This window comes from Hyla sarda, chromosome 7, assembly GCF_029499605.1.
Source record: "Hyla sarda isolate aHylSar1 chromosome 7, aHylSar1.hap1, whole genome shotgun sequence".
Lineage (NCBI taxonomy): Eukaryota > Metazoa > Chordata > Amphibia > Anura > Hylidae > Hyla > Hyla sarda.
Window position 1 is genome coordinate 25,287,000 of NC_079195.1, and position 27,966 is coordinate 25,314,965.

General features: G+C 45.1%; 1 protein-coding gene across 1 annotated transcript in view; it reads right to left on the reverse strand.

Moving 5' to 3' along the window:
- LOC130281752 (ephrin type-B receptor 5-like) overlaps window positions 1–27,966 on the reverse strand; it is a 181,896-nt gene that overhangs the window by 14,827 nt on the left and 139,103 nt on the right. Inside the window, exons 8-15 of the mRNA XM_056529337.1 lie at window positions 25,944–26,061; window positions 24,516–24,571; window positions 22,780–22,899; window positions 17,059–17,306; window positions 16,745–16,921; window positions 15,327–15,476; window positions 11,853–12,046; window positions 10,190–10,345 (exon numbers count right to left, since the gene is read on the reverse strand). Of these exons, the coding sequence (XP_056385312.1) occupies window positions 10,190–10,345; window positions 11,853–12,046; window positions 15,327–15,476; window positions 16,745–16,921; window positions 17,059–17,306; window positions 22,780–22,899; window positions 24,516–24,571; window positions 25,944–26,061 (1,219 nt within the window). The remainder of the gene's footprint in view (window positions 1–10,189; window positions 10,346–11,852; window positions 12,047–15,326; window positions 15,477–16,744; window positions 16,922–17,058; window positions 17,307–22,779; window positions 22,900–24,515; window positions 24,572–25,943; window positions 26,062–27,966) is intronic.

Consider the following 27,966-nt stretch of genomic DNA (forward strand, 5'->3'; position numbering starts at 1 on the left):
CCGCCCGTGCGACTGTACCCTAAAAACACTACACTACACTTACACAAAATAAAATAAAAAGTAAAAAAAACACTACATATACACATACCCCTACACAGCCCCCCTCCCCAATAAAAATGAAAAACGTCTGGTACGCCACTGTTTCCAAAATGGAGCCTCCAGCTGTTGCAAAACAACAACTCCCAGTATTACCGGACAGCCGTTGACTGTCCAAGCATGCTGGGAGTTTTACAACAGCTGGAGGCACCCTGTTTGGGAATCACTGGCATAGAATACCCCTATGTCCACCCCTATGCAATCCCTAATTTAGGCCTCAAATGGGCATGGCGCTCTCACTTTGGAGCCCTGTTGTATTTCAAGGCAACAGTTTAGGGTCACATATGGGGTATCGCCGTACTCGGGAGAAATTGTGTTACAAATTTTGGGGATATTTTCTGCTTTTACCATTTTTAAAAATGTTAAATTTTTGGGAAAACAAGCATTTTAGGTAAAAAAAAAATTTTTTTTTTACATATGCAAAAGTCGTGAAACACCTGTGGGGTATAAAGGTTCATTTAACCCCTTGTTTCGTTCACCGAGGGGTCTAGTTTCCAAAATAGTATGCCATGCGTTTTTTTTTTTGCTGTCCTGGCACCGTAGGGGCTTCCTAAATGCGACATGCCCCCCGAGCAAAATTTGGTCTCAAAAAGCCAAATATGACTCCTTCTCTTCTGAGCATTGTAGTTTGCCCGTAGTGCACTTCAGGCCAACTTATGGGGTACCTCCATACTCAGAAGAGATGGGGTTACAAATTTTGGGGGGTATTTTCTGCTATTAACCCTTCCAAAAATGTGAAATTTGGGGGGAAACACATTTTTGTGAATTATTTTTTGTTTTTTTTTACATATGAAAAAGTCGTGAAACACCTGTTGGGTATTAAGGCTCACTTTATTCCTTGTTACGTTCCTCAAGGGGTCTAGTTTCCAAAATGGTATGCCATGTGTTTTTTTTTTTTTTTGCTGTTCTGGCACCATAGGGGCTTCCTAAATGCAACATGTCCCCCAAAAACCATTTCAGAAAAACGTACTCTCCAAAATTCCCTTGTTGCTCCTTCGCTTCTGAGCCCTCTACTGCGCCAGCCGAACACTTTACATAGACCTATGAGGTGTGTCCTTACTCGAGAGAAATTGGGCTACAAATATAAGTATACATTTTCTCCTTTTACCCCTTGTAAGAATTCAAAAATTGGGTCTGCAAGAACATGCGAGTGTAAAAAATGAAGATTGGGAAATTTCTTCCTTCACTTTGCTGCTATTCCTGTGAAACACCTAAAGGGTTAAAATGCTGACTGAATGTCATTTTGAATACTTTGGGGGGTGCAGTTTTTATAATGGGGTCATTTGTGGGGTATTTCTAAGATGAAGACCCTTCAAATCCACTTCAAACCTGAACTGGTCCCTGAAAAATTGGGATTTTGGAAATTTTGTGAAAAATTGGAAAATTGCTGCTGAACTTTGAAGCCCTCTGGTGTCTTCCAAAAGTAAAAACACGTCAATTTTATGATGCAAACATAAATAAATAAAAGTAGACATATTGTATATGTGAATTAAAAAAAATTATTTGGAATATCCATTTTCCTTTCAAGCAGAAAGCTTCAAAGTTAGAAAAATGCTAAATTTTCAAATTTTTCATCAAATTTTGGGATTTTTCACCAAGAAAGGATGCAAGTATCGACAACATTTTACCACTATGTTAAAGTAGAATATGTCACGAAAAAACAATCTCGGAATCAGAATGATAACTAAAAGCATCCCAGAGTTATTAATGTTTAAAGTGACAGTGGTCAGAATTGCAAAAAACGGCCGAGTCCTTAAGGTAAAAAAGGGCTAAGTCCTTAACTTAACCAGGCCATTTTACACCTTAGGACCAGAGCGTTTTTTGAACATCTGACCACTGTCACTTTAAACATTAATAACTCTGGGATGCTTTTACCCATCATTCTGATTCCGAGATTGTTTTTTCGTGACATATTCTACTTTATGTTATTGGTAACATTTTGTCGATACTTGCATCGTTTCTTAGTGAAAAATTCCAAAGTTTAATGAAAAAATTGAAAATTTTGCATTTTTCTAACTTCGAAGCTCTCTGCTTGTAAGGAAAATGGATATTCCATATCATTTTTTTATTCACATATACAATATGTCTACTTTATGTTTGCATCATAAAATTGACAAGTTTTTACTTTTGGAAGACACCAGAGGGCTTCAAAGTTCAGCAGCAATTTTCCAATTTTTCAAAAAATTTCCAAAATCCCAATTTTTCAGGGACCAGTTCAGGTTTGAAGTGGATTTGAAGGGTCTTCATCTTAGAAATACGCCACAAATGACCCCATTATAAAAACTACACCCCCCCAAAGTATTCAAAATGACATTCAGTCAGCATTTTAACCCTTTAAGTGTTTCACAGGAATAGCAGCAAAGTGAAGGAAGAAATTTACAATCTTCATTTTTTACACTCGCATGTTCTTGTAGACCCAATTTTTGAATTTTTACAAGGGGTAAAAGGAGAAAATGTATACTTATATTTGTAGCCCAATTTCTCTCGAGTAAGCACATACCTCATATGTCTATGTAAATTGTTCGGCGGGCGCAGTAGAGGGCTCAGAAGCGAAGGAGCGACAAGGGGATTTTGGAGAGTACGTTTTTCTGAAATGGTTTTTGGGGGCATGTTGCATTTAGGAAGCCCCTATGGTGCCAGAACAGGAAAAAAAAACACATGGCATACCATTTTGGAAACTAGACCCCTTGAGGAACGTAACAAGGAATAAAGTGAGCCCTAATACCCCACAGGTGTTTCACGACTTTTGCATATGTAAAAAAATTTAAAAAAAATTTCACTAAAATGTGTGTTTCCCCCAAAATTTCACATTTATTCAAGGGTTAATAGCAGAAAATACCCCCCAAAATTTGTAACCCCATCTCTTCTGAGTATGGAGGTACCCCATAAGTTGACCTGAAGTGCACTACGGGCGAACTACAATGCTCAGAAGAGAAGGAGTCATATTTGGCTTTTTGAGAGCAAATTTTGCCCGGGGGCATGTCCCATATAGGAAGCCCCTATGGTGCCAGGACAGCAAAAAATACCCACATGGCATACCATTTTGGAAACTAGACCCCTTGAGGAACGTAACAAGGAATAAAGTGAGCCTTAATACCCCACAGGGGTTTCACGACTTTTGCATACGTAAAAAAAATAATCATTTTTCACTAAAATGTGTGTTTCCCTCCCAAATTTCACATTTTTGCAAGGGTTAATAGCAGAAAATACCCCCCCAAAATTTGTAACCCCATCTCTTCTGGGTATGGTGGTACCCCATAAGTTGACCTGAAGCGCACTATGGGCAAACTACAATGCTCAAAAGAGAAGGAGTCATATTTGGCTTTTTGAGAGCAAATTTTGCTCGGGGGGCATGTCGCATTTAGGAAGCCCCTATGGTGCCAGGACAGCAAAAAATACCCACATGGCAAACCATTTTGGAAACTAGACCCCTTGAGGAACGTAACAAGGGGTCAAGTGAGCATTTACCCCCACTGGTGTCTGTCAGATCTTTGGAACAGTGGGCTGTACAACATTTTTAATTTGCACAGCCCACTGTTCCAAAGATCTGTCAGACACCAGTGGGGTGTAAATTCTCACTGCACCCCTCATTACATTCCGTGAGGGGTGTAGTTTCCGAAATGGGGTCGCATGTTTTTTTTTTTTTTTGCGTTTGTCAAAACCACTGTAACAATCAGCCACCCCTGTGCAAATCACCTCAAATGTACATGGTGCACTCTCCCTTCTGGGCCTTGTTGTGCAACCCCAGAGCACTTTGTGCCCACATATGGGGTATCTCTGTAGTCGGGAGAGATTGCATTACAAATTTTGGGGGGCTTTTCTCCCTTTTACCTCTTGTCTAAATGAAAAGTATAGGGCAACACCAGCATGTTAGTGTAAAAAATTTATTTTTTTACACTAACATGCTGGTGTAGACCCCAACTTCACCTTTTCATAAGGGGTGAAAGGAGAAAAAGCCCCCCAAAATGTGTTAGGCGATTTCTCTAGAGTAGGGCGATACCCCATATGTGACCCTAAACTGTTGCCTTGAAATACGACAGGGCTCCAAAGTGAGAGCGCCATGTGCATTTGAGGCCTGAATTAGGGATTTGCATAGGGGTATTCTACGCCAGTGATTCCCAAACAGGGTGCCTCCAGCTGTTGCAAAACTCCCAGCATGCCTGGACAGTCAACGGCTGTCTGGCAATACTGGGAGTTGTTGTTTTGCAACAGCTGGAGGCTCCATTTTGAAAACAGTGGCTTACCAGACATTTTTCATTTTTATTGGGGAGGGGAGGGGGGCTGTGTAGGGGTATGTGTATATGTAGTGTTTTTTACTTTTTATTTTATTTTGTGTTAGTGTAGTGTAGTGTAGTTTTTTTAGGGTACAGTCACACGGGCGGGGGGATTACAGCGAGTTTCCCGCTGCGAGTTTGAGCTGCCGCGCAAAATTTGCTGCAGTGCAAACTTGCAGCCTGATACTCACTGTAAGCCCCCTGCCCATGTGAATGTACCCTGTACATTCACAGGGCGGGGGGGGGGGGGGGGGGGGACCTCCAGCTGTTGCAAAACTACAACTCCCAGCATGCACAGTCTATCAGTGCATGCTGGTAGTTATAGTTTTGCAACAGCTGGAGGCACACGGGTTGGGAAACACTGAGTTAGGAAACAGACAATGTTTCCCAACCAGTGTGCCTCCAGTTGTTGCAAAACCACTACTCCCAAACATTCTCAGGCATGCTGGTAGTAGTAGTTCGGCAACATCTTAGAGCCAGATGTTGCCGAACTACAACTCCCAGCATGCTTGGAGTTGTAGTTTTGCAACATCTGGAGGACTACATTTTGCAGACCACTAATACAGTGGTTCCCAATCTGTGCCCTTCCAGATGTTGCAAAACTACAACTCCCAGTATGCCAAAACTGTCCAGGCATGCTGGGAGATGTAGTTCTGCAACATCTGAAGGGCAGTAAGGGCATGCTGAGGATGTGTAGTTTTGCAACATTTTGAAGGGCACAGTGGTCCCAAAACTGTGGACCTCCAGATGTTGCAAAACTACAACTCCCAGCATGCCTCACGCCAAGGGCGGTCTGGGCATGCTGGGAGTTGTAGTATACAGAGTCCCAATACAGCAATGCATGTCGCTTTACGGCGACGTGCATTGCTGTAAAGGGCCCGACCGCGGCTGAAGATCCACTCACCTGTCGCCGCCGCCGCCGTCTTCATCGCCGGGATCCGGGTCTTCAGGGACGAGGTAAGTACCAGGGCCGGGCCCCAGCACTCCCCCGTCCCCCGCTGCGTCCTCCGGTCTTCCTCCCGTCCTCTCCGGACTTCTAGGCCGGGCAGGGCGGGAGGAAGTAACCGCCCCCCCCTGCGATTGGTCGGTTAGCTAACCGACGGATTGCAGGGGATAGAAGGAGGTGGCAGGCTTGCCACCTCGCTCCTATACTTCAGCATGGTCCTGGCTGTCTGTGACAACCGGGATAGATGCAAAATTACCGGGCGGTCAGGTCACAGAGACCTGATCAGCCCGGTATCGCCGCAGATCGCAAGGGCGATTTCCCTTGCGATTTGGGGCGATCGCTGACATGGGGGGCCTACATGACCCCCTCGGCGTTTGCCCTGGATGCCTGCTGAAGCATTTCAGCAGGCATCCGGTTCCGATCTCTGCCCGGCGAGCGGCAGGGACCGGAAAGCGCCATGACGTCATGACGTCCTGGGACGTCATTGGTCCTTAAGGCCCAGGGTGCCATGACGTCCCAGGACGTCATTGGTCCTTAAGTGGTTAAGGGGTTAATGATACAAGCATTGCATTTATCAGTCGAAGGAGATCCCTACAATGTGCTCAGTTTTTAAAACAGTTTGAAAAAAAGACGAATATTCGTAATAACGAATTTTTTGCGCGAAATTCGTAATATTCGCAAATTCGCGAATATACGATATTGGGTGCAAATATCCGAAATGCGAATATTCGGGAGCAACACTAGTGCTGGTGTAGAAACCTTCTTTCCTCTAGACGTAGAGGATGCCCCCTTGTTATGGATACAGTCCTGGGTATCCATCTATCTCACAGACTTGACTTCAGACTGGACATAACACTGGAGTTTGGGTTCTGGTTTTGGGTGTGACTAAAGGTTCTGGACATACACTTACTCCCATACTCCAGATCATATGGGTCTGAAGACGAGCAGTAAAAAATAATATGAAAATTGTCTGCGTCATTAAGAGATTAAAAAATTGCAACATTTTTGTACAACTCTACTCCACATCACACAACATTAATTAGTAAATTCATCACGCACCTCAGCCCCCGCCCTTTTGCCCCGTGGTGGACAAAAAAATAAATATAGGACACACACCGGCGTATAAGACGCACCCAATTTATAGGCGCAAAATCTAAAAAAATTAAGATTCTGAACCCAACAGTGGTCTTCAACCTGCGGACCTCCAGATATTGCAAAACTACAACTCCCAGCATGTCCGGACAGCCGTTGGCTGTCCGGGCATGCTGGGAGTTGTAGTTTTGCAACATTTGGAGGTCTGCAGGTTGAAGATCACTGGATAGGAGGTAATACTCACGTGTCCCCGCCGCTCCGAACCCGTCACCGCTGCCCTGGATGTTGCTCCATCGCTGTCGCCGCGTCCCCGTGGTGTCCCCGACTCTCTGGACGTCTTCTTCCCCGGGATCCACGCTCTCTGTGGCCGTCATCACGACGCTACGCACGCCGCTCCTATTGGATGACGGGACGGCGTGCGTGACGACGTGATAACGTCGAAGGAGAGCGCCGGCCAAGCAGGGGATCCCGGCACGAAGCAGACACCGAGGAGGCAGGTAAGGTCCTGTAATCTGTTCGGGACCGCCGCGATTTCACAGCGACGGTCCCGAACAGCCCAACTGAACAGCCGGGTTAGTGTCACTTTCCCTTTCTGCTTTGATCGCTGCGTCTGAAGGGTTAATACAGGGCATCACCGCGATCGGTGATGTCCTGTATTAGCTGCGGGTCCCGGCTGTTGATGGCCGCAGGGACCGCTGCGATAGGGGTGTATTCGCCGTATAAGACGCACCAACTTCCCTCCCCCCCCCAGTTTTGGGGAAGAAAAAGTGCGTCTTATACGGCGAAAAATACGGTAAATAAATAAAAGCATATATTGTACGTCTGTATGCTTGATGATGTATACAACTGTATGAGTATGGAAATGAAGAAAGTAAACTCCAGCTCGGTTCAGGAACATGTGGCTTTATTCACATCAACGAGGCAACAGTTACAGAGAGGAAGTGACGCATTTCGGCCAGGTGCTGGCCTTAGCACCTGGCCGAAACGCGTCACTTCCTCTCTGTACCTGTTGCTTCGTTGATGTGAAAAAAAAGCCACATGTTCCTGAACCGAGCTGGAGTTTACTTTCTTCATTTCCATTGTTCTGGGTGAGGTCCACACCTTCTCCTTGCTCGGGGTCCAGACCAGGAATAGAGCTGGAATATCTCTATTTTCTCACAACTGTATGAGTATATATATATATATATATATATATATATATATATATATATATATACATATATATATATATATATATATATTGCACTGATCCGTGTATTCTCACTTACATTTTTAGCAAGCACTGATGAGGCAGTGAGATAGTATTAAAACGTCACTTTTATTTTCCATTTAAAAAGATATAGACGAAAAATGATGAAAAAAAGTATTCCCAAAATCCAACAAATAATGGTGAATGTCCAAAAATAAGGTGTGCAAAAAAATTAGTTGATAGACCAAGTCAGATTGCAGCCGCCATCTAGTGTATTTTCATGTGAGCGCATATAGTCTGATTGATGTACACCGCTGAGCAACACCTATAGTGTGGGCAGGAAAGGGATTACCTCAGGTGAGTATCTCAATTCTGACATAGATGAAAGTCATGAAAAATACGTATGTTCACACCAAGGTTCACACGCACATCTCAAAAACCATGGCCCTCATTTACTATTCTAAACCCGACTTCTTTTGTCGGGTTTTTTTGGCGCATCTTTGTCTGCGACATGTCGCAGACATCGTGCGCCAGTCTGCGACACGATGGGACATTTTTTCCCGACGGACCCGATGTGGATTCTCCCAAACCCGAAAAAGGGGCGTAACCCGACATTTCTGAGCTTTCCCACGTATTTATAAAAGTTTCCAACCCGAATTTGTTGAATTGTTGTGGATTTTTTCCCGACAGCTCAGAGGAGTTGGAAACCAAAACCCACAAAACGCACGTGCGACAAACAAGATGCGACATAATAATAAATATCAGGGGAAAAAAGCAGTCGGGTACGAAAGCAAGATAGACTTACAACCCGATTTTCTAAGTAAATGAGGGCCCATGTGTTACTAATAACTGCTGAGAATATCGTTCATAGAAAAGAGTGCCAACCTGAGGAATTCCTAGTACTATATCCACACAGTCCGGTACCGCATTGTTCCACAGTCCACAATCAGGTTTTTGGGAATAATTTTTTTCATCATTTTTTCATCTATATCTTTTTAAATGGAAAATAAAAGTGACGTTTTAATACTATCTCACTGCCTCATCAGTGCTTGCTATATATATATATATATATATATATATATATATATATATATATATATATATATATATTGATGATGTGGGAGAAGCAGCACAACTAAAAGTTGCTCAGGTGCTGGGTGCCAGCTGGTATAGGCTCTGGTCCAGAGACTTGAAGTAGATATCCAAAATAAAGAAACTCCAGCAGCACACTGTTGTAGTGAAAAACAAATGTGAAGTTTATTCACCCAAAGTCTTGCGACGTTTCGGCCGTCCAATTACAGCCTTTCTCAAGGCTGTAATTGGACGGCCGAAACGTCGCAAGACTTTGGGTGAATAAACTTCACATTTGTTTTTCACTACAACGGTGTGCTGCTGGAGTTTCTTTATTTTGGAGATATATATATATATATATATATATATATATATATGTGTGTGTGTGTGTGTGTTGTCCCGGTACCGTATTTCATACCGTACCTAGTGTAGAGGTCCCCAAAGTCAGAGTAACTACGTTCAGATAGGGTTCCTGAGGTGGCACAGCCCCTAGTCGCCTCTCCTCAAGTCTAATTCTCTACTGTTAATACATGTATATATTTAGTAATAATATATATTTTATAATAATGTATAGTGCTTACCTTGTTTAGCGTCGCAGGACCTTCGGTCATGTGACCATGTATGTAACCTCTATGGTATGTTGGAGGACCTTTGGAGGTCCTTGGGTCATGTGTTACCCACAAGTCTTTGTAATGGTGATTGACATCAGTATGGACCAATTAGCTCTAGTCCATATAAGGGAGGTGTGTCCAATTATCGCTCTCTTGGGTTGCTGCTCTCGTGGATGCCGGACTAACAGGACGGTTCTGCGCAACTTTCAATGACACGCTAGGCCTAAAAACCTGCTGGCCTCAGCTGAACTAAAACCGTGAGTTCAAATCTAAATCCCTGTTAATGCTAGCGTGACTACTGGACCGCAACTAATTCCCCTAAATCCAGTGGAACATCGCACAATACTAAAAGACTCTAAATGCTAAAGTCCCAACCTTTGTCAATCTCCAAGGAAAGCAGTTGTTATGCTTAGAGACTGTGCTGTTATTGAAGCTTGCAGAAATTCTTCAGTAAAAGTTAATCCTGTTTCAGAAAACTCTCCGGTTGTGGACATTCACTTATTATCTACCTTCCTATCGCTCTTGGGAAGGGTGGCGGTAGGACAAGCATTACTGAGGAGCCCTCACCCTGGCGTCACGAATAGCAAGGGTTAACAAGCACCCTTTAATAACCACACAGCTACGCTCCCCATACCCTACATTTCCCAGGCTATCATATATATATATATATATTTATATATATATATATATATATATATATATATATATATATATATAAATAGTGTAATATGTCGGCTATATACTATGAATCAAGCGGGAATAGACCAGTGTTTCTTAACCAGGCACAATGGTTGGGAAACTGCCTAGTCTTAATACAATTTTTAAGCAAAAATGTCCATATCAACTGACAGCAAGCAGAGATTTTGAAGATAAAGAACCACAATGAGAACCAACAATGAGCTTTCCTTACTCTGCTGTCAGTCGGGAGATGGCGTCCAGCGTGGTATATCCCGCCTTGTCGAAGTTTTCTTTGTATCTCTCCATCTTTATTGCTTCCAGCCATTCGTGGGGCGAGGACAGGGAGGGGAAGTCTGGAGGACAATTGCTGAGGAGCGGCTGGGAGGGTCTGATGGAGAAGAGAAGGTGAAAGGCGTTAGTGTTCTGCACGCATAGGCACGGCACGGCATCCCACTATAGGAGTCGTTAGCTTTTAGGGTAAATAATTTACATAGGAAGCGAGGGACACAATGAATTAAAGAAAGTTCTCCCATCTCTGTCGCGTGTGAGAGAATAAAGTATGAGAAGTTCTTCAGATGACAGGTTACATAAAACCAATATAAAGTCTCAGCTTTATGTTTATTTTAGGAGATGACTTTGGGGGAGTCAAATCACCACTGAATAGTCCAGAACATAGGAGCAGTTCTGCCCCCAAAATATTTAAAGCTCTTTGGATATGTCTTCAATATTAATGTTCCTTTATTAAGAATGCATTTATCAGGTTGGGCAGTGATAGAGTGTAGCCCTAATCTTGCCCACACCCTCTGTCCCTGCCTACTTGCATTATGCATACCTGTCCTAGATATGGGTCCACAACCACGAAGGCGGCCCCTTCTTATAACACGTGCAGGGACAGTAAAAGTCAAAACAATATAATACAGTAGGTGTAGGAAAATAGCTGGAGGCACACAAAACTAACAGAAATAAAACTAAACACGCACACAGAAGATACAGCGTCAGACAAGACAAGTCAAAGCCAGGAGGTAACGGAACACAATAACAGAGAAAAAAAGAGGAGTCAAAAGCCGAGCCAAGATCAATATCCAGACAACAGAGAACAATAAACGCTGGTTACTCAAAACTAAGTTCTTTCACTGGCAACCAGGGAAAGAGTGGGCTGGACTTAAATGTTCAGCTCACATGTGACTCAACCTGATTGCTGCCACACGGCGTAGCCAAGCAACCAGGCCAGACAAAAGCTCAAGGAAGGTTAACCCTTCGGTTTCTTACAGAAATGGCACAGATTATTGGAAATCATCACAGAAACTTAAACAGATTTGTAAATTACTTCTATTTAAAAATCTTAACCCTTCCAGTACTTATCAGCTGCTTTTTGCTCCACAGGCAGGAAGTTTTGCAGTTCTTTCCAGTCTGACCACAGTGCTCTCTGCTGACACCTCTGTTCATGTCAGGAACTGTCCAGAGCAGGAACAAATTCCCATAGCAAACCTATCCTACTCTGGACAGTTCATAGCATGAACAGAGGTGTCAGCAGAGAGCATTGCGGTCAGACAGAAAAGAACAACTCAACTTCCTCTGGAGCATACAGCAGCTGATAAGTACTGGAAGGATTAAGATTTTTATATAGAATTAATTTACAAATCAGTATAACTTTCTGGCACCAGTTGATTTGAATAATTTTTTTCCACCAGAGTACCCCTTCAACTCTTGCATGGAGCTGATAAAACATTTTGTTTGGGAAAAAGGAGGGGGGATTCAAGAGTTTGCTCTAAGGCCCACCATTTGGTACTAATACCCCTACTCCCAGTGTTGGCCTATTCTTAGAATGGACTATCAATGTTTATTAATGGAATACTGTACATACTGTAGTACTTCTCCCCATGATACGCCCTTACCTGCTGCTTGACACTCCCACTGTCTTCAGACAATTAGGATTCCTGATCATCCGGTCCAAAGAGCTGACAATCTGCTCAAATCTGGGCCTTTGGGTCCGATCCCGTTGCCAGCAGTCCAACATGAGGAGGTGAAGAGCGCTGGGGCAGTCTGGAGGAGGGGGAAGCCGGTACTCCTGCTCTATAGCATCTAAAACCTAAAGAGTATGAAACAGAGAGAAGATGAGGAAACTGATAAGCTAAGGATTGGACAAGAAGAGTGTTTGTCTCTGTTCTCCGTATCTATGAAATCTCCTAGAGCAGTGTTTCCCAACCGGTGTGCCTCAAGCTGTTGCAAAACTACAACTCCCAGCATGCCGGACATATTGTAGTCAACATTTTTGTAAATCTGTGTAAATATTGCCAGCACTTATAGAGTCATAGAGTAAACCCATGCCTGTGATTCCTGCTTCCCCTGCCTACTCAAGGAGAAAACCTGTGATTCCTGTATCCTCCTCCCACTCATAGAGAAAGCCTGTGAGTCCTATATCCTCCACCCACTCATAGAGAAAGCCTGTGAGTCCTGTATCCTCCTCCCACTCATAGAGAAAGCCTGTGAGTCCTGTATCCTCCTCCCACTCATAGAGGAAGCCTGTGAGTCCTGTATCCTCACCCACTCATAGAGAAAGCCTGTGAGTCCTGTATCCTCCTCCCACTCATAGAGAAAGCCTGTGAGTCCTGTATCCTCCACCCACTCATAGAGAAAGCCTGTGAGTCCTGTATCCTCCACCCACTCATAGAGAAAGCCTATGAGTCCTGTATCCTCCACCCACTCATAGAGAAAGCCTGTGAGTCCTGTATCCTCCACCCACTCATAGAAAAGCCTGTGAGTCCTGTATCCTCCACCCACTCATAGAGAAAGCCTGTGAGTCCTGTATCCTCCACCCACTCATAGAGAAAGCCTATGAGTCCTGTATCCTCCACCCACTCATAGAGAAAGCCTGTGAGTCCTGTATCCTCCACCCACTCATAGAAAAGCCTGTGAGTCCTGTATCCTCCACCCACTCATAGAGAAAGCCTGTGAGTCCTGTATCCTCCACCCACTCATAGAGAAAGCCTGTGAGTCCTGTATCCTCCACCCACTCATAGAGAAAGCCTGTGAGTCCTGTATCCTCCACCCACTCATAGAGAAAGCCTGTGAGTCCTGTATCCTCCACCCACTCATAGAGAAAGCCTGAGTCCTGTATACTCCTCCCACTCATAGAGAAAGCCTGAGTCCTGTATTCTCCACCCACTCATAGAGAAAGCATGTGAGTCCTGTATCCTCCTCCCACTCATAGAGAAAGCCTGTGAGTCCTGTATCCTCCACCCACTCATAGAGAAAGCCTGTGAGACCTGTATCCTCCACCCACTCATAGAGAAAGCCTGTGAGTCCTGTATCCTCCACCCACTCATAGAGAAAGCCTATGAGTCCTGTATCCTCCACCCACTCATAGAGAAAGCCTGTGAGTCCTGTAACCTCCACCAACTCATAGAGAAAGCCTGTGAGTCCTGTATCCTCCACCCGCTCATAGAGAAAGCCTATGAGTCCTGTATCCTCCACCCACTCATAGAGAAAGCCTGTGAGTACTGTATCCTCCACCCACTCATAGAGAAAGCCTGTGAGTCCTGTATCCTCCACCCACTCATAGAGAAAGCCTTTGAGTCCTGTATCCTCCACCCACTCATAGAGAAAGCCTGTGAGTCCTGTTTTCCCAACCCACTTATAGAAAAAGCCAGTGAGTCCTGCATACTCCATCCACTCATAGATAAAGTCTGTGAGTCCTGTTTCCTTCACTCACTCATAGAGAAAGCCTGTGAGTCCTGGGAGGGGACTGAGTGATCAGTGAAGTATGTCTCATTTTTTTTTTTTTTTTTTTTTTTTTACAAGTTGTAGGGGAGGAGCAGGACTGACAAGTTTTCTTTATGACTGGAGGGAAGAAGCAGGACTCACAGGCTTTTTCAATGAGTGATAGGGAGAATCAGGAATCATAGCTTTTCTTCATGAGTGGTGGGGGACAAGCAGGACTCACAGGCTTTCTCTATGGGTAATAGGGAGAAGCAGGACTCACAGGCTTTATCAATGGGTAATAGGGACAAGCAGGACTCACAGGCTTTCTCTATGGGTAATAGGGACAAGCAGGACTCACAGGCTTTATCAATGGGTAATAGGGACAAGCAGGACTCACAGGCTTTCTCTATGGGTAATAGGGAGAAGCATGACTCACAGGCTTTCTCTATGGGTAATAGGGACTAGTGTTGCTCGTGAATATTCGCAATGCGAATTTTATTCGTGAATATAGCATATTCGTGAATTCGGGAATATTCGCAAGTATAGCACTATATATTCGCAATTACGATTATTCTTTTTTTTTTCACAGTACACATCACAGTGATCATCCCTCTCTGCTTCCAGCTTGTGTGGTGTAATGAAGGCTCTAATACTACTGTGTGAGACTGGCGTGCAAATTTTCCTATATGCGAAAATAAAATGTGAATATTACGAATATGCAAATTTAGCGAATATATGACGAATATTCGTCCATATATTTGCGAAATATCGCAAATTCGAATATGGCCTATGCCGCTCAACACTAATTAGGGACAAGCAGGACTCACAGGCTTTCTCCTTGGGTAATAGGGACAAGCAGGACTCACATGCTTTCTCTATGGGTAATAGGGACAAGCAGGACTCACATGCTTTCTCTAGAAGTGGGGCAATCATTAAGAGAGGCCTATGTGTCTCCATGGTAACTAGTGTTGCTCGCAAATATTCGCAATGCAAATTTTATTCGCGAATATCGCATATTCGCGTATTCGCGAATGTAGCACTATATATTCGCAATTACGAATATTTGTGTTTTATTTTTTTTCACAGTACACATCACAGTGATCATCCCTCTCTGTTTCCAGCTTGTGTGATGTAATGAAGGCTCTAATGCTACTGTGGGAGACCGCCGGGTGAATTTTCGTATATGCGAAAATCTGCATATGCGAAAATTAACATATGCAAATTTCCGCATACGCGAATTTTCGCGTATGCAAAACTAAATCGCGATTATTACGAATATACCAATTTAGCGAATATATGACAAATATTCGTTCATATATTCGAGAAATATCGCAAATACGAATATGGCCTATGCCGCTCAACACTAATGGTAACAGGCTACAGATATCAGTGTTACATTCAGCATGTTCCTGCAGTCATACACCATTTAATCTGTCCTTACTTATTACAAATGTATATTTGTCAGCTTATCAAGAACCACAGAGACACATACTACTGCACGGGGGCTGTATACTCCCCACATCACACATGGACTCCCCACATCACACATGGGAATGCTGCTCCTACAGAAAAACCTCATTTTGTGAAGACGCAATCTCATTCATGAAGAACATAAAACCTTAGAAGGTCGGCACTCGTCTGCATGGATAGAAGAACAATGGCGTCACCTCTTGGTTGCTCATGTCCCAGTAGGGTCGCTCCCCATAGGAGGTGACTTCCCACATGACCACCCCATAACTCCACACATCGCTGGCGCTGCAGAACTTGCGATGCTGATGGGCTTCTGGTGCCATCCAACGTAGAGACTGTCTCCCGACCTGGTGGGCAGTGGTGGAGGCTCAGTAACAATCATATGATCATTGTATTCAGTACATATAGACCTACATATGGCTCCTATTTTCTCTTTATTTACAATGTTAAAGGGGTACTCCGGAGAAAAACTATATATATATTTAAAAAAAAATCTGGTGTTAGAATGTTAAACAGATTTGTAAATTACTTTTATTTAAAAATCTTAATCCTTCCAGTACTTATCAGCTGCTGTATGCTCCAGAGGAAGTTCTATTATTTTAAAATGTATTTTCTGTCTGACCACAGTGCTCTCTGCTGACACCTCTGTCCATTTTAGGAACTGTCCAGAGTAGGAGCAAATCCCCATAGAAAACCTCTCCTGCTCTGGACAGTTCCTGACATGGACAGAGGTGTCAGCAGAGAGCACTGTGGTAAGTCAGAAAATAAAGTTAAAAAGAGAAGAACTTCCTCTGTAGTATACAGCAGTTGATAAGTACTGGAAGGATTAAGATTTTTAAATAGAATTAATTTACACATCTGTTTAACTTTCTGGCACCAGTTGATTAAAAAAAATTATAATTCACCGGAATACCCCCCTTTAAGTAAAATAGGATGATAACTAATACAGATAAAGCAAGTCCTTCCATATAAAAGTAATAAAGATCTGCTGGGAGCTGTAATCACTGTCTATGTAGAGGACAGGAGCTTCTTCAGGGTCCTGTACAGTACACAGTGTCCTAAAATAGTAATAGAGCCGCCCCCACCTGGTGTCCAAAGGAGCAGCTATCCCTGGCCCAGGTAAAGAGTACAGAACATGTAATACCTCCCTGTACTGTAGGAGGTGCTACCAGACAGGAATTCAGTGCATACACTTCAGTATTACCAGTATTTACTGGGGTTTTACCAGTAAATTGCCCATTCTGATTGGTCGGTTCTTCCAGCCATTGACACGTTTCACCGATCTGGACTGTCCGTAGCATTGCATGGTTTTAAGTTACGATGGTCCAGAAAAGACACTTGTATGGTGAAAATAGTGTAAGTTGAAGAACCACTGTACATTGACCACTTGTGAGTGGTGTAGTAAACCATGTTATTTGGGTGTGATATGGTGATGATATGTAGAGTGTAAACTATAGTATTATTCGGCACTGTAGGGCGGCACTTTACAATAAGGAACTAGTATGTGGCTTTTGAGAAAAATTGTCTGGTGGGGGTCTACTTCTTGGCCTAGGGTCCGATTTTAAATGCAATTGGCTATGATGATAGTCATTGTGTTACAGTATTACAGACGTACCACGTCTAGAGGTCCACGTAGTCCGGACACCTTGCACACTAACTGTCCATTCACTAAGATACTGCGAGCTGCAAGGTTTCTGTGGATATAACTTCTGTCTGACAGATATCGCATACCCGATGCTACACCGCGAAGCATGGAGACCATCTGCAGGGCGGAGAGACCACCCTCACACTGCTGAGATAAAAGAGAGAAGGAGACACTCAAACAGCTGGCAGTCTATGAGATGGACCACGACATTGAAGAATAACATTGGATGGATAATTCATGGTTCACTTTCCAAAAATGACAATTTTTTTGGGCCTACCACCTACCCTGAGATATGCATCCAGTGCTCCGTTCTCCATGTACTCTGTCAGGATCATGATGGGCCTACTGCGGGTCACAGCCCCTTCTAGACGCACAACGTTGGGATGGTCAAACTGTCCCATGATGCTGGCCTCACCGAGGAAGTCCCCCCGCTCTTTGTCATTGCTCCCCGTGCGCAGAGTACGTATACACACAACTATGTCTCGCTTTCCAGGTAGACACAGACGACCACGACAAAGATCGCCAAAATCTCCTGTAGGATGAAAGTTAAAAAAATTACAATTCTGCAGAAGCATATAGCATTGCTTTACCTGCCTGCTCCAGTTCTGAAACTATTAAAATAATTTTTTGGGGGGGTCTTACTCCTCTACTTCCTGGTTGTACCTCCTGGTTGGGCAGTTGCTCAGTGCTACAATTTCCAGAATGCATTGCTTCCCCTTAGCTCTCTGTCACCGTCCTGCCCACAGTCCTGCCCACTTCTCCCTAATATTCTGAAAACACTCCTGCCAGTATCCTGCCAAGAAGTTCTGCAGAAGATTGCTCTTCACATCAGTTAATCACACAATCAGTGAGATTGCAGCACCTGATTAGCAAGACACCCCCAATAAAGAAGTGGTTCTGCAGGTGGTGACTAGTGTTGAGCGGCATAGGCCATATTCGAATTTGCGAATATTCGCGAATATATGGACGAATATTCGTCATATATTCGTTTATATTCGTAATATTCGCGTTTTATTTTCGCATATGAAAAAAAATTTGCATATGCGAAAATTAGCATATGCAAAAAATTGGCATATATAAACATTAGCATAAGCGGAAATTTGCATATGCGAAAATTTGTATATGCAAATTTTTGCATATGCGAAAATTTGCATGCCAGTCTCACACAGTAGTATTAGAGCCTTCATTACACCACACAAGCTGGAAGCAGAGAGGGATGATCACTGGGATGTGTACTGTGATAAAGAAAAAACTACAAAAAAAAAAATAACGAATATTCGTCATTCCGAATATATAGTGCTATATTCGCGAATATTCGCGAATTCGCGAATATGCCATATTCACGAATAAAATTTGCATTGCGAAATTCGCGAGCAACACTAGTGGTGACCATAGACCACTTCTCAGTTCCTATGCTTCCTGGCTGTTTTGGTCACTTTTGAATGCTTTCACTCTAGTGGTAGCAATGAGTTTACAACCCACACAAGTGGCTCAGGTACTGCAGCTCATCCAGGATTACACATCAATGCGAGCTGTGGCAAGAAGGTTTGCTGTGTGCGTCAGCGTAGTCTCCAGAGCATGGAGGCGCTACCAGGAGACGTGGAGGAGGCCGTAGGGGGGCAAGAACCCAGCAGCAGGACCAGTTACCTCCGCCTTTGCGCAAGGAGGATAAGGAGGAGCACTGCCAGAGCCCTGCAAAATGACCTCCAGCAGGCCACAAATGTGCATGTGTCCACTCAAACAGGCAGAAACAGACTCCATGAGGGTGGTATTAGGGCATGATGTCCACAGGTGGGGGTTGTGCTTACAGCCCAACACCGTGCAGGACCTTTGGCATTTGCCAGAGAACACCAAAGATTGGCAAATTCACCACTGGCGTCCTGTGTTCTTCACAGATAAAAGCAGGTTCACACTGAGCACATGTGACAGACATGAAAGAGTCTGGAGACGCCATGGAGAACGTTTTGCTGCCTGCAGCATCCTCCAGCATGACCGGTTTGGCGGTGGGTCAGTAATGGTTGTTATGCCGAGCGCTCCGGGTCCCTGCTCCTCCCCGGAGCGCTCGCAGCGTTCCTCTCTCTGCAGCGCCCCGGTCAGACCCGCTGACCGGGAGCGCTGCACTGACATTGCCGGCGGGGATGCGATTCGCATAACGGGACGCGCCCGCTCGCGAATCGCATCCCAAGTCACTCACCTGTCCCGGCCCCCGGCTGTCATGTCCAGGCGCGCGCGCCAGCTCTCTAAGATTTAAAGGGCCAGTGCACCAATGATTGGTGCCTGGCCCAATTAGCCTAATTAGCTTCCACCTGCTCCCTGGCTATATTACCTCACTTCCCCTGCACTTCCTTGCCGGATCTTGTTGCCTTGTGCCAGTGAAAGCGTTTAGTGTTGTCCAAAGCCTGTGTTCCAGATCTTCTGCTTTCCACATTGACTACGAACCTTGTCGCCTGCCCCGACCTTCTGCTACGTCTGACCTTGCCTCTGTCTAGTCCTTCTGTCACACGCCTTCTCAGCAGTCAGCGAGGTTGAGCCGTTGCCGGTGGATACGACCTGGTTGCTACCGCCGCAGCAAGACCATCCCGCTTTGCGGCGGGCTCTGGTGAAAACCAGTAGCAACTTAGAACCGGTCCATCGACACGGTCCACGCCAATCCCTCGCTGACACAGCGGATCCACATCCAGCTAGCCGAATCGTGACAGTAGATCCGGCCATGGATCCCGCTGAGGTGCCGCTGCCAAGTCTCGCTGACCTATCCACGGTGGTCGCTCATCAATCGCAGCAAATCACCCAACAAGGACAGCAGCTGTCGCAGTTGACCGCCACGTTATAGCAACTTCTGCCACTGCTACAGCAGCAACCATCTCCTCCGCCAGCTCCTGCACCTCCTCCGCAGCGAGTGGCCGCTCCCAGCCTCCGCTTGTCCCTGCCGGACAAATTTGATGGGGACTCTAGACTCTGCCGTGGCTTTCTGTCTCAATGTTCCCTACACATGGAGATGTTGTCGGACTAATTTCCCACAGAACGGTCTAAGGTGGCGTTCGTAGTGAGTCTTCTTTCTGGAAAGGCCTTGTCTTGGGCCACACCACTCTGGGACCGCAATGATCCTGCCACAGCCACAGTCCAGTCCTTCTTCGCTGAAGTCCGTAGTGTCTTCGAGGAACCAGCCCGAGCTTCTTGTGCCGAGACTGCCCTGCTGAACCTGGTCCAGGGTAATTCTTCAGTAGGCGAGTACGCCATCCAATTTTGTACTCTTGCTTCCGAATTATCTTGGAATAACGAGGCTCTCTGCACGACCTTTAAAAAAGGCCTATCCAGTAACATCAAGGATGTGCTGGCCGCACGAGAGATTCCTGCCAACCTGCAAGAACTTATCCATTCGGCCAACCGCATTGACATGCGTTTTTCTGAGAGACACCAGGAGCTCCGCCAGGAAAAAGACCTTGATCTCTGGGCACCTCTCTCACAGTATCCTTTGCAATCTACCCCTGTGCCTCCCGCCGAGGAGCCTATGCAAGTGGATCGGTCTCGCCTGACCCAGGAAGAGAGGACTCGCCGTAGGGAAAAAAATCTTTGTCTGTACTGCGCTAGTACCGAACATTTCTTGGTGGATTGCCCTATTCGTCCTCCACGTCTGGGAAACGCACGCACGCACCCAGCTCACGTAGGTGTGGCGTCTCTTGGTACGAAGTCTGCTTCTCCACGTCTCACTGTGCCCGTGCGGATTTCTCCTTCTGCCAACTCCTCCCTCTCAGCCGTGGCCTGCTTGGACTCTGGTGCTTCTAAAAATTTTATTCTGGACTCTTTGGTGAATAAGTTCTGCATCCCGGTGACCCGTCTCGTCAAGCTGCTCTACATTTCTTCGGTCAATGGAGTTAAGTTGGACTGTACTGTGCGTTACCGCACAGAACCCCTCTTAATGTGCATTGGACCCCATCACGAAAAATTGAATTGTTTGTCCTTCCCAACTGTACCTCTGAAGTCCTCCTTGGTCTGCCATGGCTCCAGCATCATTCTCCCACCCTTGACTGGACCACCGGGGAGATCAAGAATTGGGGTTCTGCTTGCCGTAAGAAATGCCTCACCTCTGCTCCCAGTCCCGTCTGTCGGGCTTCAGTGTCTCCTCCTGTGCCTGGTCTCCCCAAGGCCTATCAGGACTGTGCCGTGCCTTCTCATAGCCCCCGTCCTGGTGACACTCTGCCCTGTGCCAAGCTTCACCCTCTGCCCTCCCTCCCCATTCCCACTCCTGCTGAACTGCCTGCCTTTGAGGAAACCCTACAATCGCTCCCAGTGTCCTCGTCCCACGTGAAGCAATTGCCGGACAAAAAAAGGGGGAGACCTAAAGGGGGGGGGGGGGGGTACTGTTACGCCGAGCGCTCCGGGTCCCTGCTCCTCCCCGGAGCGCTTGCGGCGTTCCTCTCTCTGCAGCGCCCCGGTCAGACCCGCTGACCGGGAGCGCTGCACTGACATTGCCGGCGGGGATGCGATTCGCACAGCGGGACGCGCCCGCTCGCGAATCGCATCCCAAGTCACTCACCTGTCCCGGCTCCCGGCTGTCATGTCCTGGCGCACGCGGCTCCGCTCCTTAGGGCGCGCGCGCCAGCTCTCTAAGATTTAAAGGGCCAGTGCACTAATGATTGGTGCCTGGCCCAATTAGATTAATTAGCTTCCACCTGCTCCCTGGCTATATTACCTCACTTCCCCTGCACTTCCTTGCCGGATCTTGTTGCCTTGTGCCAGTGAAAGCGTTTAGTGTTGTCCAAAGCCTGTGTTCCAGATCTTCTGCTTTCCACATTGACTACGAACCTTGCCGCCTGCCCCGACCTTCTGCTACGTCTGACCTTGCCTCTGTCTAGTCCTTCTGTCCCACGCCTTCTCAGCAGTCAGCGAGGTTGAGCCGTTGCCGGTGGATACGACCTGGTTGCTACCGCCGCAGCAAGACCATCCTGCTTTGCGGCGGGCTCTGGTGAAAACCAGTAGCAACTTAGAACCGGTCCATCGACACGGTCCACGCCAATCCCTCGCTGACACAGCAGATCCACATCCAGCTAGCCGAATCGTGACAATGGTGTGGGGTGGCATTTCTTTGGGGGGCCGCACAGCCCTCCATGTGTTTGTCAGAGGTAGCCTGACTGCCATTAGGTACCGAGATGAGATCCTCAGACCCCTTGTGAGACCATATGCTGGTGCGGTTGGCCCTGGGTTCCTCCTAATGCAAGACAATGCTAGACCTCATGTGACTGGAGTGTGTCAGCAGTTCCTGCAAGAGGAAGGCACTGATGCTATGGACTGGCCCGCCCGTTCTCCAGACCTGAATCCGATTGAGAACATCTGGGTCATCATGGTTTAGTCCAAGTCTGGGAGGACATCTCTCAGGAGACCATCCTCCACCTCATCAGGATCATGCCCAGGCGTTGTAGGGAGGTCATATGGGCACGTGGAGGCCACACACACTACTGAGCCTCATTATGACTTGTTTTAAGGACATTACATAAAGTTGGATCAGCCTGTAGTGGGGTTTTACACTTTGATTTTGAGTGTGACTCCATATCCAGACCTCCATGGGTTGATAAATTTGATTTCCATTGATAATTTTTGTGTGATTTTGTTGTCAGCGCATTCAACTATGTAAAGACGAAAGTATTTCATACGATTGAATTAGTTAATTCATTTAGATCTAGGATGTGTTATCTTAGTGTTCCCTTTATTTTTTTGAGCAGTGTTTATTTGTATATGACAGGGAGATGATGAAGTAGCTGCAGGGGGTGAGGCTAGAACTCAGAGACAACATCTAGCCACATCTCCTGAGAATGGTGCGTTGTCTCGGGAGATAAGGAGGAGTCAGGGAGCTGGAGACAACACCACTCTGACAATGAGAGGACTACACAATTTCTTGTCTGGGGTAAATTTATCAATGCTTAATCTAGTATTCTATCTATCTATCTATCTATCTATATATATCTTTCTGTCCATCCTATAGAGGCAGCTATCTGACATTACAGCATTACCAGTTCCAGTCACTTCTTCGATCTTCACAAACGACACATCAATCTCTCGAGCGAACTCTCGCACAGCCTCCGTGGGGTCCTCATATGTGGAAGGGTCAATGTAGTATTTTACACCTAAACCTACAGTAAGATAAATAAAAATCCAGAAATGTTGTATAATTAAAGGGGTACTCCGCCCCTAAACACAATGTATGATTGCGGGGGTCTGGCCGCTGGGGACCCCCGTGATCTCTGGCGCAGCACCCCAGTCATCCGGTGCATGGAGCGAACTCAGCTTTGGGCCAGATGACTGGCAACCACAGCCGCCATTCCCCCTCCATTTATGTCTATGGGAGGAGGAATGGCGGCTATGTACTAGCGGTCACTGCCCCTCCCATAGACATGAATAGAGGGGGCGTGGCATGATTTCACGAACACGGAAGCCCCAGGCTAACATGTTCTGGATGGCATCTCGTCAGCCCAGAGATATGGCTGCTGGGACCCCACGCGATCACACATCTTATCCCCTATCCTTTGGCTAGGAGATAAGATGTTTATGGCCGGAGTACCCCTTTAAGGGTGTGTACAACACTTGAAGAGCATCACATGACATTTGCTGTTTCTTGATGTCAGTTTTTATACAATAAAGCCTCGAGATTGCACTTTCTGCACTGGACATTCTTACCTGTTATATATATGGAAATCATTTACACATCATTTCACAGGTAGGCCATTATTATTATTATGAAAACAATATATTTATATATAGATGTTAAATTGAATGGCCCAAATTACTTATTCACTATTCCCATCCCGAAAGTTTTGTGTCCGGTTTTGCGACACAATTGCAGTTTTTTTGTTTTTTTTGTTATATATATATATATATATATATATATATATATATATATACACATATATATATATATATATATATATATATATATATATATATATATATATATATATATATATAGTAAAGTAAAATCCAACAGAATTGTTTAGTAAGGGAAAATGACTATTGGGTTGGTTTGTAATATAATTTTCCTGTTATAATTTTTCTCTCTTTATTACATTATTATTTTTTTATTACAAAATATATTTATATATATATATATATATATATATATATATATATATATATATATATATACATATATATATATATATATAATTTTTTTTTTATTTATTTTTTTTTATATGAAATCTACCGAAAATTTTTATATTAGCAGATTAATGGTTTGTTTGAACCCATTTGGATAGGGGATAAGAAGTCAAAGGGCGGAATACCCCTTTAAAGGGGTACTCCGGGGGAAAACTTTTTTTTTATTTTATTTTATTTTATTTTTTTAAATCAACTGGTGCCAGAAAGTTAAACAGATTTGTAAATTACTTCTATTAAAAAATCTTAATCCTTCCAGTACTTCTTAGCTGCTGAATACTTCAGATGAAATCCTTTTTCTTTTTGGAACACAGAGCTCTCTGCTGAGATCAAGAGCACAGTGCTCTCTGCTGACATCTCTAGTAGAAAATCCCCATAGAAAACATATGCTGCTCTGGTCAGTTCCTAAAATGGACAGAGATGTCAGCAGAGAGCACTGTGCTTGTGATTTAGCAGAGAGCTCTGTGTTCCAAAAAGAAAATAATTTCCTCTGTAGTATTCAGCAGCTAATAAGTACTGGAAGGATTAAGATTTTTTAGTAGAGTGTTTCCGCTGATCTCCATCCGCTAATCTCCAGCGCTGTGAATACGGTACTTACCTCTCGAGCTGATGTAGTGCTGCAGTCTGTCGGTGTACGGAGTCTCTCGCCTTTTACTACGATCACACAATAAGATATAAAAATAAATAGCTGTAGCGCACTCCACCTGTCTACAGATCGTACAGCGTCTATAAAAACATATTCACACCCGTACGCTTTTTCATGAATTATCGCAGTGGTCTCCAACATGTGTATCTCCAGCTGTTTTTTCTATCTTAGCAGTAATGGGGGGGGGGGGGCACATTTAGTTATTTTGCAGTTAAAGTATATATATATTTTTTTTAAATAAAGACATGTATTAAAGGGGTACTCCTCTGACCAGCATTCAAAACGCTGTTTTTGTGCTGAGTGGGTCAGCCACGCCCCTCGTGACATCATGATCATGCCCCCTCAATGCAAATCAACGGGAGGGGGCATGACGGTCGTCACGTCCACTCCCATAGATTTGCATTGAGGGGGCCTGGTCGTGATGTCATGAGGGGCGTGGCCGACCACCGCAGCGCAAAAACAGTGTTCGGAATATTCAGTTCCGAACGCTGGCCAGTGGAGTACCTCTTTAAAGGGGTGCAGGGATGTCAGGTAAAAAAAAAAAAGCATGGCTTACCTGTCTACCCTGGTTCTGAAATTACAAAAAAATACATTTGTGTTGTGTATCTTAGGATCTTTTCCTATGTCAAATAATCACTGTACGTCCTAGTTTAAGCAAATGCTTCAGTTGCTCAGTACTACAATTCCCAGAATGCACTGGTTTCCCTTAGCTATTCATCGCAGCTTCCACCCTCAAACAGCACTCCCACCAGTTCCTCAACCAGCGCTGCTATCAAACATTGCTTTATACTGCAGACTCTCTCTCCACACAGCAAGTCTGCAGCACCTGCTGCATGCATTCCCTGTCTGCTACTCTGCCTGTGGCATTGTTCAGCACAAAGCAGAATGCTGTAAACACTCCTCATTCTTCCTAAATGTCCTAATAGAGATTTATATGTATATGTGTACATGACTGGGAGATGGCGATTAGCTGTAGGGTTGGCCAGAGGTGATGACATCATTTAGGGGGTGGGGCTAGAGCTCAGAGACAAGATCCAGCCCCATCTCCTGAGGCAGTAGACGATGATGCATTTTCTTGGGAGTGATGGAGTAGCCAGGTATATTGACAATGAGAGGACTACACAAATTCTTATCAGGAGAGGGAGGCCGGGAAGATGGAGACAACACCACACTGACAATAAGAGGACTACACAACATTCTGTCAGGGGTAAATCAATCAATGCAAGCTGGAAGGGCCGGTCAGAGGTGGTGGCATTACTCAGAGAACGGGCTAGGTGCCAATACTTTAATGAGACCTTGTTCTTGGGGGCGACTTGAGGACTGGAGACCATGATGGGTATATTTGTGTGACATATTGTAGCCAAGAACCATAAAATTAACCTTTTAAAAAGAAGTATCAGGACCAGGAGGATGGAGAGACCAATGAAGGCCAAAGCACCGAGGCAGGAGCCGACTATAAGAGGCAGCTTGTCCTGGGATAATTCTGATTTCTCGCCACCTATAAAATAACATAAAAATGATTATCTATGATTAATATACCACTGGGGACCCCTGCAATCTCTCATGCAGCATCCACCTGTGTGAGCTGCACGCAGCGCTGGAAGCACCGAGTCTGAAGCCTCACGACCACCCCCGTGTGATGTCACGTCCGCCCCCCAATGCAAGTCTATGGGAAGGGGCGTGATGTCACTCGGGGGCGGAGTCGTAACATCACAATACTCCGGCCCCTTGGTCGTGAGGCTTCAGACTCGGAGTCTCCAGTGCTGCGTGCAGCCCACACAGGTGCTGCATGAGAGATTGGCAGAGCCCCCGCGATCAGACATCAGCCCCCACGATCAGACATCTTATCCCCTATCCTTTGGAATTCCCCTTTAAAGGAAAACTCTAGTGGTGTATAACTTATCCCCAATCCGAAGGATAGGGGATAAGTTATAGATCTCGTGGGGTCCAACCGCTGGGGCCCCCTGTGGTCTCCTGTATGGGACCCCGGCAGTGCACAGGAAGGGGGCATGTCTATCCCCAGCATGATGTGGCGGCCGACATGCCCCCTCATATATCCCATTGAGATACATGGAGGGGGTGTGTCAGCCACCGCATCATGCTGGGACAAAACGCTCCCTTCCTGCAGAAGATTGCAGGGGTCCCAGCGGTCAGACCTCCCACGATCTATAACTTATCCCCTATCCGAAATGTTATATACCACTACAGTTTTTCTTTAAGAGAAAAGGAAAAAAGGAGCCTGATAAGTGGAGACAGAGATTTTTCTTTGATAAGATATATTACAAAGTTTCTCACACTCACTCACTACTATTGATTTATGCAAAGTTTGTTTAACATGAGATATAACACTGACTCCAAGCTGCTTTGTATCTTTCTGTAACTCTGTCTCAATCTCATGTTTTTCAGAGTAAATGATGAGTTTGGGAGGAGGGAGAGTATAGGAACCTGATAACGTAAACTCATCATTTACTCTGGAAAACTTGAGCGTAAAACAGAGTCAGAGAACGACACAGAGACAGCAGCAGCTTGGAGTGACTGTTGAATTCCGCACCTATAGTTAATTGATCATCATCACATGTTTAACAAACATTGCAAAAATCAGTAGTAGGGAGTATGAGAAACCTAGAAATTTTTATTTGATACAATATATTAAGAAGTTCATACTCACTACTACCAAGTTTCTTACCAAGTTTCTCATGCTCACTACTACCAAGTTTATTACCAATAGTCACTACTATTGACAGCTTTAGAAGCAGCAGTAGCATGGAGAACATTATAGAGCAGTAGCTTTCAGTTGGAAAATAAGCACTGGGGCGAGATATAACACTCACTCTAAGTTGTTGCATTGTCTATGAGGAGTATTTATGAATAATGGCTGTGGTATGTGTTTTCTTTACTCCTTTTTTTCATGGGTGGCTTTTATATATAATTTCAACTTATTTTTGTAATGTGTTTTTTCTATGCCACTGTTTTTAGGGAGGTGATTTGCACCTTTTTAAAAGGGTTTTCACCAAATGTTGTGCCTTTAGAAAAGTTCAATTTTCATAAATTCCTAACCACTGCAAAAACCTGACTTAAAGGGGTACTCCGGCACTAAGACATCTTATCCCCTATCCAAAGGATAGGGGATAAGATGCCTGATCATGGGGGTCTCGCCTCTTGGGACCCCCATGATCTTCCATGCCGCACCCCGTTAGAATCAGCCCCCGGAGAGTGCTCGCTCCGGGTTTGATTACTGGCGATCACGGGGACGGAGCATAGTGACGTCACGCCTCCGCTCCTGTGTGACATACTGTAATGACAACTGTCACGCCCCCTCCATAGGCTTGCATTGAGGGGGCGGAGCGTGACGTCACACGGGGGCAGAGCTGTGACGTCACTATGCTCCGTCCCCGTGATCGCC